At 43.0% G+C, this 12,189-nt stretch overlaps 1 protein-coding gene across 3 annotated transcripts in view; it reads left to right on the forward strand.

The window, feature by feature from the left end:
• Positions 1-12,189, forward strand: part of mdm4 (MDM4 regulator of p53) — a 44,099-nt gene that overhangs the window by 6,973 nt on the left and 24,937 nt on the right. For all 3 annotated transcript variants that reach the window (XM_049022557.1, XM_049022555.1, XM_049022556.1), the window contains 2 exons: positions 1,362-1,426; positions 2,493-2,592. In XM_049022557.1, coding sequence (XP_048878514.1) covers positions 1,362-1,426; positions 2,493-2,592 — 165 coding nt within the window. The remainder of the gene's footprint in view (positions 1-1,361; positions 1,427-2,492; positions 2,593-12,189) is intronic.

Here is a 12,189-nt window from a genome sequence, read left to right on the forward strand (position 1 = left end):
GAACTGGCACTGAAATCTGTCTTGCAGTACAGTCTGGTACTTACGGATACTCAACCTTTACACTTGTAATCTATTTTAATAATGTATTTAATACATTTTATATCTTAGCTGGGTAGGTAGCTATGAGTAATGTACCAATTGCTAAATTACTTTTAAATTTTTACGTAATTTAGCAGGTGTCTTTTTAATAATAGTAAAACTTTTGTAAATCCTGCTGTTACAATGCCTTTTAATTTAAAAGGGAATATCTGCAATCAAGAAGTTAATAAAAGTTAATAAAAAAAATCATATTAGGTAAATGGGGGCGGCATGGTGGTGCAGTGGTTAGCACTGTTGTCTCACACCTCTGGGACCCGGGTTCGAGTCCCTGCCTGGGTCACGTGTGTGGAGTATGCATGTTCTCCCTATGTTGCCCTGGGGTTTCCTCCGGGTACTCTGGTTTCCCCCCACAGTCCAAAGACATGCTGAGGCTAATTGGACTTGCTAAATTGCCCATAGGAGTGCATGTATGAGTGAATGGTGTGTGAGTGTGCCCTGCGATGGGTTGTTTCCATCCTAGGTTGTTCCCTGCCTCGTGCCCATTGTTTCCGCGATAGGCTCTGGACCCCCGTGACCCAGTAGGATAAGCAGTTTGGAAAATGGATAGATATTAGGTAAATGAGATCCCTGTATTATCCAGTTATATGGTTGAATATAACTTATATATTGAATATAACTTGGAATATCTTATAAAAAAATTTATTTCACTACACAAAGCATTTACATTGTCCTTCAGTGGTTTATTCCAGTTAATAGATTTTTTTTGTCGTAAATTTGGTTAGTTAGCAATTTATATATATATATATATATATATATATATATATATATATATATATATATATATATATATATATATATAAAAAATACACACACACACACATTTCTTTTTGCGTTTTGTGTGGATTCTAGTGGTGGCTACTTAGTTTTCACTTAAACTATATCTTTCTGCAAGGAAATTTCTAATGTGAGTAATTATAAACTGGGAAGTAGGTGCTAGGATTTTGTCGTTAGTGGTATTTACAGATCATATCCAAATAGTTGAACATTGTTTTTCAAGTAAGATTATAAAAATAGAAGTTTTGGGCTCTGCTTATATCTCTATAGGCTCCTGAAATGTGTCTTGGTTAATATATTGCTTTGTGGCTGCAGGCCATCTTTCAATTCAAACTGAATTTGTGCAGTGTCCTGTCTCATTGGTATTTGCTAGAAGCTGCTAGGAAGTTCAGTGTATTGAGGGATTCGTGCAGAGTGAATGTACTGTGTCTGAAGAGTAATTATCTGGAGGGGTGTTTCTGTGTTACTGTGTCTTATTTGAAACGCAGACGCTGCAAAGAATCTTTCTGTCGGCAAGGATTCTAATGAGCCCACGAGTGAAGATCCTGGTCAGGTAAAACTCCAGCATGGTGCTGCGGAGAAATGGCCCACCAGTCCTTTTTCTCGGCAAACAAACTTAAATCAACCACACATATCTTATTCTAGAAGTTTTACCATGTAATAACATTTTCATTTAGCCTGTTGTATCTAATTTTTTAGCAATCAGTGTTTATATTGGAATTGGAGCATGCTTATTATTATCATTTATTTCTCATTAGGGTTTGCACATTAAGCTTACCCTAAAGCACTGTCTCCATTTAGGAATCATGCTGATTAATTGTTTGCCGTGAAAGAGGGGACCGCTGTCTCCATCAGTATACCTGTACAGAGTGGCACCGTCTCTGTACTTACTCACACTTGGACTACCCTTGCGGTTTTGGACAAGCCGCCAGAGTAGCCTGGTTGGTGGGGGACAGAGTCAATGTCTCTGTTTGTCGCTCAGAGTTACCTTCTCTGTTCAACTTATTCTTCCGGGGGAGTTGCAGTTTCTCTTCCAATCACAGGCTGGCCTTCAAACCACACCACACCCAACCCCTGCCCCACCTTAGCCCCCAAAAATTGCACCACTCTTGGCCTTACATCCACAGTTTTAGGTTTGGTGTCACTGAATCTTTTTGTAGTGTGGCTTCACGATGAACAGCATTTTAGGTTTTTTTTTTTTTTTTTTTTTTTTTTGCACATTTTATGAATGTATTTAACATAAGCTTTGTTTCGTGGTATGGCAAGAGACATGTGCCAAGTGAGGTATAAGCTATGCATATTTACAAAGTTTTTTTTTAATGATCAAATGATTATGTATTTTAAACAAACATCCTGTTTATGAAGTTCACTTCAGAATAACTAAAAGAGTAAATGCTTTCCTGTAAGGGTCCATGTTCATTCCTATGCTCAGTATTATGTTCAGTCTGGCACTTTAGTGCTATGGTGTCCCCTCCCAGCCTTTCTTCCTTCCGTATTTCCCATGGAATTGCATGGCCCTTTGCTGCCACGCAGTGAGACCTCTGATATGAAGACCCTGCTGCTCCCCCATGTCTACTGCTGCAGCCGCTACCACTGACTTACTTTATGTTCTTGCGCAGACCTCCAGCGGCCCATACGAGTTGGGCCAGGCACCAGTGGGCTCTGGATTAAGCACATCCAATGCTACATCACAGCGCAGGCAGAGAGAGCCAGATGGAGGTAAGATGAAAATGCATTTGCTCGGGTTTCTTTCTGTAGTGTCAATTACTAATTTCAAATTTTAGTGTAGATTGCTAAGTAGCCATAGTTTGGAAGTGCTTTTGTCTGATCTCATTCATTTCAGCTTTGTGTTGGCAACATTATATGCGGCAGGTTGCTACATTACATGAGCCAGGACAGACACAACATTCTTTTTGTTTTTGCTGTAATCCTTGCATCTTTTCATTTTAGAAACTAGGGCTCCTTGTTAATGCAGGACTTATTTGCCTGATGAGTTTCTTTTGATGATAAATATGTTCTCTGGTTTGCTTTTTTATTTTATATTCTGTTCCATTTAATGTGTTCATAGGTTTCCACTATTTAGTATACTCTGCAGTCATGGTCCTATTGCCCATATGTTTTATAGGTGTATAACAGTACACAAAAAATCGTTTGGTACACAGTTTGGTTTTGGGTTCATGATTCAGTGAAATTTTGTTACAACAGGGAAAACAATTATGATATTGTTTTTTGTAAAAACTACAAACACAATTAGGAACACTAAATCAAACAAAAGGCAATGTGCTTATTGAGGTCTTTGAATAACAAAACATAAAAATGCTTAATTGCACATTGTAAAAATAAATATATAAAATAAATTGAATTCAAAATTAAAGTGCATCATAGCAGTCATAATGAACTGGATCCTGTATTCTTTGCTATTGCATATGGTTGGCTATCTGTAAACACCCTATAGTAGGGATGGGTATCACCTGTGACCTCCCGATACAATATCATCACCATATCTAGGTGCTTATTGGATATGTGTTTCTGGATTCTGTAATTACTGAAATTCTCTGAATATCTCAATTCGATACTATGGTTTTTTTTCCAATTTTTTTCTTTTTTAGCATCTTAAAACCTTGAAAAAAAAAATCTCCGTTTAAATTTTGAAAGATAAAGTTCCTCCATACATTGGATTTAACTTGTGGAGGGACAGCACAAATCTCTGCTATCATAAGATAGCCTTTATTAGTCCCACGGGTGGGAAATTTGCATTATACAGTATACAAAATGTTGTCTGCCATTCTTTTTATTGCTAAGCAAAATTAGAAAATAATTGGCTCCTACCCTACTACATGGGATGCTGTGCTGCCAGTCAATGTGGGAATACTTTAGCGTGTGCCATCTATAGAGAAACTTCAATCCAAACCTCAAATCCAAACACACATAAATTTAATAAAAAATCAATTTTGGGTTTAGTGTGACGATGCATGTAGAGCCAAACAAAAGAATCATAATACAAAACTATATCCATTTAGGGTCAGTCCGTGCCAAATCAACCAATGTCCAGAAAAGTTCCATGGGCATCATTCCTGATTTTGATGAAAACGTGATATTTTGATCCTTATAGAGAACACTGAAAATTCCCCAAGTTTTATTGAAAAATTTTGATGCAGTCCAAAGTTCTGGCCCTTTCAAATTTGGGTGCCACGCCCCTTTTTTGCACTCGTGAATCGCACATATATTTTGTAAGGGTTTTCAGGAAACCATATCTTTGCTTCTAAGCATGCTAGAGAGCTGAAAATTGCTCTCTTTGTATACTTTTCCCTGCTCTTTCAGAATCTGGCATTAAAATGAAGCTCATTCAAAGTTATGGACCTGCAAAAATGAGTTTTTGGTTCACTTTTTTTCGGATTTTGACCCCAAGCTGTGGGGTCACCACCACACCTACATCCAATATTCTTCTATATTTTTGTTATTTGAGGAAGATACTGTAAGCAGATGCAAATTCATTCTAAATAACCATTTATTCTTTGATATATTACCATCTGAAAATGGTCACAGGTGAGAAATCCCCCACAGGACCCACTAATTCGGGGGCGTGGTTGACTGTGTAGATGGTTAGTGATGGGAATGAAACTTATACAGTTGAAAGAAGCATATCTGAACTATAAATGCTGAAAATATAACTATCTCAACTCAACTCCTTCAATATAAACTCCCAGGGTCAAATATGACATTTTCAAGTCTTTCCGTTCAGCTGCCAAGGGGTCAATTTTGAGAATACCCCTCTTGAAATGTGAATCTAATGAGAAGGAACACTGTCAGACAGAGATACTTAAATCAGATCTTAAATTTGAAAAACCTACTAATAGCATCATTGAATTAATGAGAAGCCATGTTCACAGTTCTTAGATATTCTTTGGTCAATCCATCCGGACTAACACAGTTCCTGTGACAGGTCAGTGCACAGTGACAGATGGTAATATATCAAAGAATAAATGGTTATTTAGAATGAATTTGCATCTGCTTACAGTATCTTCCTCAAATAACAAAAATATAGAAGAATATTGGATGTAGGTGTGGTGGTGACCCCACAGCTTGAGGTCAGAATCCGAAAAAAGTGTCTGGGGTTGAACCAAAAACTGATTTTTGCAGGTCCATAACTTTGAAGTGCTTCCCCTGAGCTTATTTTTTATTTTAATGCCAGATGAAAGAGCAGGGAAAAGTATACCAGGAGAGCAATTTTCAGCTCTCTAGCATGCTTAGAAGCAAAGATATGGTCTCCTGAAAACCCTTACAAATTATATGCGCGATTCACGAGTGGAAAAAAGGGCCATGGCACCCAAATTTGAAAGGGCCATAACTTTGGACTGCATCAGAATTTTTCAGTAAAACTTGGGGAATTTTCAGTGTTCTCTATAAAGGATCAAAATATCACGTTTTCATCAAAATCAGGAATGATGCCCATGGAGTCCCTGGTTTATTTGGCATGGACTGACCCTTTATTATAATTTCATTTATCTTATATGACTCGTAAATTATACTGAAAAAGTCAGATTGCGATTATTGTGGACAATATTGCGATCTGCGATTGCAATATAGTAAGCATATGGTATCATGAGTCTACCTGCTTGGTTGTCAAGGAAATTGCACAGGTTACTGAACATTTTGAAATGTGTGTTTCTCAAGCTCAAACATAAACTTAAACTAGCATAAAAATACAAAAAACTAAAACATTTGTACAGTACTTTTTCAATTTTTTTTTCCAAAATAAAGCCAGTTTTGCAAACTTGTTAAAATTTTTCTGTTGTATAGCTAGATAAAGTTAATGGAACAATAAATAAGAAACTACAACGTTTCATTAAAATAAGACACATTTTGAATGCCCAAACAAATGAGTGATTGTTACAAAATGGGGCATTACTTTGTAGAATCTCTTCTACAAATTAATTTAATATAAAATGCAAGTGATTCTTCAGGTTGTTCATTCAAATGTACAACAGACAACAGGTTTAGTGGAAACCCAGTCCACTAAACCTGTTGTCTGTTGTACATTTTTTTTTTGTTGAGCAGTACTTCCACATCTTCTTTCTAAAAGGTTCTAGCTATCACTTAAGAGGTTCTTTACAAAAAAACAGCATGTTCACCATGTCTGGTTTCAGACAGGAGTGACTGGCTGACAACATCACCGCCAGTGCTAAATGCTTTCTCTGATGCAGAGCTTTTTGCTTGTATGCACAGATATTTTTGTGATAGTGTGCACAGCCAAGGCAGGTTTATTTTGTGGCATTTCCACCATTTCAGCAAATCTTCTCCATGGTCTACAGTTAGGTGAGTGTAGTATGTAAGCTCCAGCAGATATGGCTATGGCAGCATAAGTAGGAGGGAGAAGCAAGTGAGAATGCAGGCATGGGGAGTCCCTGAAATGTCAGCACTCCAGTTCCACAAGGGATTGTGAGGCTAGAGTGACAGCACTGACAGTTCAGTTTATCCAATGGCACCGATCTCCACCCAGCTCTACACCTCACACTACAGGTATCACTGGGGGTTGGCAGTTAGTTAGAGCTAGAACTAGAGTCCCTATAAGCTAACCTAAACAGGTGTGTTTTTAGCCTATACTTGAATATTGAGTAAGCTTGAATCCCGCACATCAGGTGGAAGACCATTCCACAACTGAGGATCTCTATAGGAGAAAGCTCTTTCTACCCTAGGTACTAACAGATATCCTGCACCTTGAGAATGAAGCAAGCACAGAGGGTTGTATGAGGTCAACTCTTTCCTTTATAGTCTAGGTCACTTCTGCACAGATGTATTGTGTTTGGAACCATGGATCTAGGAATGTTGTCGTTCCGCAGGTCCTGCATATCTTCATATTTCTTGTTGAGGTAGTTCAGAATTTTTACTTTCAATGATTTGGTCAGGTCAGTGTCCTCTTCCTCTTTAGCCAGTACTGAGGTGTTCAGAAGATGCAGAATGGGCATCAGGCAAGATACGTTCATATAACGTTCATCTGACAGGGCATCTGTAAAGTCCTAAACTGGGCTGAGTGCCTTGTTCACAGATTCTAAGACCTCCAGGTCCTGCCATGAAGGTAGTAGGTGTCGCACTTTGCGGTCTGTAGAAAGAACCTTAGACAATGCACTTTGTTGATCAAGAAGTCTTGATATCGTTTTCTGTGTGGAACCCCATCGTGTTGGGCAGTCTATCACTGGAGTTTGCACGCTATGCACGTGTTTGCGTGGGTTTTCGCCGGGGGCTCCAGTCTCCTCCCACGGTCCAAAAGTGTGCAGGACAGGTTGATGGGTGAGTCTAAATTGGCCCTGTAGTTGAGTGAGTGTGTGCACCCTGCGGTGTGTTGGCGACTGCCCAGGGTTGGTTCTGTCTGCGCCCATTGTTCCTGGGATAAGCTCCAGTCCCCCCTGAGACCCCAGTTGGGATTAAGCGGTTTCAGAAAATGGATGGATGTGCCACCCGGTCTTAAATCGGCGGTGTGACAGCATTTTTAGCTTTCCAGAAATCACAAACGAAAACTGAGAGAAAAAACTGTGTGCAAACATTGTAAAAGACTGATAACTTACACAAATTGCACAACGAACATGCTTCAGCATGTCCACTGGCACCATAGTGAGCTCAATATACCACTTCCAGAGCGAAGATTTTTAGAAGGGCAAACCACGCTAAAAAACTGCACATGCAAGCCTTAGTTTGTTTATTTGAAGATTTTTTTTATTTACTTATTTTGATTTGGGACTTTTTTAAAACAGTATTTTATAAAATTTCAGTTGCACTCTTAAGAGGACGACACATTTTGCATAGTTTAGAAAGATAAAGGAACATTTTTTAATAAATCTACAGCTCATTCTGTTAAATCGTGAGAAAATACTATCCTGAACTAAGAATCGTGTATCAAATCGTGAGTTGAGTGTATCGTTACATCCCTAATAGGTTGTAACAAACAAGCTACAATATCTGAAGCAAGCTGAGAAGAAGCTTAGAGTGTTTTTCATCATTAGACTAATAAGTTGTTTATTTTATTAAGAGAGCAAATTAATATATAACATAAAAAACAATAAAATGTATAACATTTTATACAGTAACCCAACAATGCCTCTTTCAAGCCCAAGGTTATGTTCTCTCCGGTATGATCCTCGGGGAAATATGACGTTTGCAGGCAGCAATTTTTCAGTTCAAAAATCATTATTGTTGAAGTGCACAGTTAAGCTGATGTATGCTTCAGTCGTCCTGCTTGACCACAGGTTCATAATAGTTGAATAGAAATTCACCATAACCATTTCCACTTGAACCTCCCCACAGCATTGTTATAAAGCTCAGGGATAGCAACTTGAGAGAAATAGTTCTGCGAGGGTAGCTGGTACCTCTTGTCCAGAGCGTGAGTACTTTTTTTGAAATCCGTCTTTGCTAGCAGTATACATGAGCACCATGTCTTTTACCAAGTAGTACATTATGGAGTTAGTGATGTCCTTATATCTTCACGAGGACTTCTTGTGTGGTGTTAACACTCACAAACACATCTGTAATTGTGCTTTGTTTTGTTTGGCTTACAGGTTGGCTTTTAGCTGTTTCTTTACTATTCAGGGCTTTCACAGTCATGCATTCATCATACTTTTCTCTGTGCTGTTTAAGGTGCTGATACAAATTTGTGATGCCGTGTGATATGCTGAATTTCATTTTGCATGTTTTACACAGTACCTCTTTCTGCTCAGTGTCACTGAACTTGAATAAAATATCGCCAAATATCTGAGATTGCGTTTTTTTTGTCATCAGTTCTGCCTGCTTGTTAGCATCCATTTCCACCTGCTGTGCACATCATGACCATATACTGTGCATGCTTTACCACCTAAACATCTCTTGGTCATCTCTTTATTATGGGCGTAGATATTGAGCAGATGGCCTGTAAACAGAAGACATTGTCACGTTTACACATGCACATTTTTTATTTAAATTGCAGCATATTGCAGGACTAGTTTAAATGAAATAACTCATTTATAGTAATCAAGTAGTCTGCTTACAGTGTTCATTTCCGGTCTTTTTAAAACATGACAACATATGGGGAAAAAGTAAAATTGCAGTTTTTATTTTTTTTTTTTTATACTTTGATCACCCTACTTTGCCTTGCGTTAATAATATAATTTATTGCATATAATTGTCACGGGAGATCGGCAGCGATCGAGAGCAGAGCGGCGATCGTGCGGGCAGGCGGGTAGGAAGCAGGCAGACAGCCGAGAATCAGGGTAAACGAGGGGTTTAATCATAGGGACGAGAGCACGAACATCGACTAACATCAGGTAACATCAATGACGGACAAAGGACTAGGGTAAGACACGGACTGAAATACACAGGACTGAGCAAATGAACTAGATACAGCTGGGTACAATCGGGAGAAAACACGTGGGTAATCAGGGGGCGTGGCACACAGGAAGAGCCGACGAGCAGGGCATGACAGAACCCCCCCCCAAAGGCGCGCTTCACCGGGCGCGCCAGGGAGGAGGCGACAGACGGGACACGGGAACCGGGACCTGGAGCAAAAAAAAAACAGAACCATCAACGAGAGACTGGAAACAGGACCGAGGCACAAAACAGGGCAAGCGACAGGACGTGAGACAGGAGCCGAGACAGGACAGGGAAGGCAGAAAGACAAACCAGGAAAGGGGACACAGCGGGAACAGGAGGAACAAAAGGACCAGGAGTGAACGAAGGGAACAGAGAAGGACAAGGAGCAGAGACGGGAGGAACAAAGCGAGGGGGAGCAGAGACAGGCGGGACCAAGAAAGGGGAAGCAAACGAAGGAGGGACCAGGGCAGGAGAGAAGGGAGAGAAGGCGGGGGAACAAAGGGGAGCCCGAGGGAGCCTAAGCGGGCGACGGGAGGCAGCCGGAGGGGCCGCAGGCGGCCGGGAGGCCGGAGCCGGAGGGGACCCCGGAGGGGCCGAGGAGACAGGGCGAGGGACCCGCGGAGGGGCCAGGGAGGGAGCAGGAGGGAGCACCGGGGAAGGGGACGAGGGAGCAGGAGGGGCCCACGGCGAAGGCCCGGAGGAGGGGGGAGCCGCAGCAGGCGGCGACGTCCGGGGGAGGGCCGGAGGTAGGGGCCCCGCAGGCAACCGAGGAGCCGCCGTCGGGGAGCCCGCAGGCGACCGACCAGGCTCTGGAGAGGGGAGCGAGGCGGGGCGACGAGGCCTCGGAGGGGGACCCGCAGGCGACGTCCGACCCGGAGGGCCAGGACCCGCAGGCGCCAACCGAGCCAGAGCGCAGGCGAGGGAGGGCGAGCCAGGGGGCAGGGCGGGAGGGACCCCAGTCCTACGTCTGTGTCCCCTCCCCTTGCGGGACACAGACATAACGACCCTCGCTCGGGGTCGAGGTCGCTGGGGCGAGGGTAAAGTCACAAGTTCTGTCCCCGAGGGGTCCCATTCCAGCTCCTCCACCTCCGAAGAGGGAGGAGCCAAGATGGAGTCGTCCAGGACCACCTCGGGGACTAGGGTTAAAGGGACAGGAGCTGCTGCAGGCAGAGGGGGCGCCTCTGGAGCTGCTGCAGGCGGAGGGGGCGCCTCTGGAGCTGCTGCAGGCGGAGGGGGCGCCTCGGGAGCTGCTGCAGGCGGAGGGGGCTGCGCCGGCTGCGCAGGCGCTGGAGTCGCGGGCAGAAGCGGCTGCGCAGGCAGCGAAGAAAGCTGTCCAGGCTGCGCAGGCGGCAGCGGCGGCTGCACCGGTGCTGGAGCCAGAGGGGGCGCCTCTTGCTCGGACGCTGGAGTCGCGGCCGGGGCTCTCCGGAGTGTGATGAGCCTCCGGATACTATCCGCCAGTCTCTCCAGCTCACTCTCCGGAGAGGTAGGAGTGATCGCGGCGAAATCCCTCAATAGCCGAGCGGAGAGCCGTTCCGCCTCGGGATCCTCCCTTTCCACCGGTTCCCCCATCACCCTCCAGTAAAGTCCCTGGAGGGTGAAGTATTTGTTGGCGAGAGCCGCCGCGGGCGAAACGGGCATGGCCCCTTTAAGAGAGTGGGGGACTCGCAGGATGGCTTCCTGCACCGCTTTACTCCCTTCCCTAGTTGTCTGCCGCTTGGGCCGGTTAACATCAATGACGGACAAAGGACTCGGGTAAGACACGGACTGAAATACACAGGACTGAGCAAATGAACTAGATACAGCTGGGTACAATCGGGAGAAAACACGTGGGTAATCAGGGGGCGTGGCACACAGGAGGAGCCGACGAGCAGGGCATGACAATAATCATATTCATATAATTTATTATGACATTCTACTTTACCGCTTATGGTGAACAAATCTGCCTGGGCGAAATTGATAATTATAATCGGATGATTATCATAACTTCTCCATGTCTCAGTCTAACGCCAGCCACAAAGTTGAATGAATAAGACTCCCCTTCGTATCCGTGGGTGTAAAACAAGGCAAAAATCTTAAAGCCCTTCTCTAATTTACTCGTTGGTACTTTGGAGAAAGATTTACAAAAGCGATGTACATCGTTGATCATAAGTTTGGGCAAGTCCTGTAAACGGCATGTCATTTTTCACAGACTGGAAATGAGCGAGCTGCATTTCCATGAACGCAGAAGCTGACGTGCAAAGAGCCCACTGACACGAGAGTTCATGCCTCATTACTAGTGATGTGTCGTTCGCGAACAAGATGGCTCTTTGAGCCGACTCCTGTTCAAGAGCCGTTTTATTAATGTTTATAGAATTGTCCGGGTTTTTCAGCTGCCTAAACATTAAGGACGACATTGGCTGGAACACATCGTCTTCCGAAAAAGCCCGCCCATGAGACGGCATCTTATTTTTAATAAGCTCAAATCAGGTCACCCTAATCAGCATCAGGTCGAACGAAGAGAGGAGTGGGTTTTTTAAAAAGAGCCGTTTAGGAGCTGAAAGAGCTGGCTTTTCTTGGTGAGCTGAGCCAAATGAGCTGGTTTGCTAAAAAGAGCCAATATTCCGATTTGGTAGAGAGAGACATGACGAAAACAAATAAGCATGCAAATGAAAATTATCGCAGCCGGAAAAAAATATCGACCTCATTTTAATTATCGTGCAATTAATTGATTTATCGGGACAGGCCTAATTGTCGCATGTTTGTTTGCCCATGTCTTGTGTGTACCTGGTCTGATTCTCGCATGTATTTAATTTGTGTAAATCTTCCACCGTGTGTGCATCTTGCAGTTCGACATCTTATAATCTTGTGCTTCCCGTTTGTGAATTTGGATTCAGTGCTCGTTGGGTGCCTGGTGTAGTCCTTCTATTTACAATTACATGTGGGGCATACTAGGACATGCGCCCTGACGGTGCTGCACTAGTATAAAAAACTAAATCT

The sequence above is a fragment of the Brienomyrus brachyistius genome, chromosome 8, assembly GCF_023856365.1.
Source record: "Brienomyrus brachyistius isolate T26 chromosome 8, BBRACH_0.4, whole genome shotgun sequence".
Lineage (NCBI taxonomy): Eukaryota > Metazoa > Chordata > Actinopteri > Osteoglossiformes > Mormyridae > Brienomyrus > Brienomyrus brachyistius.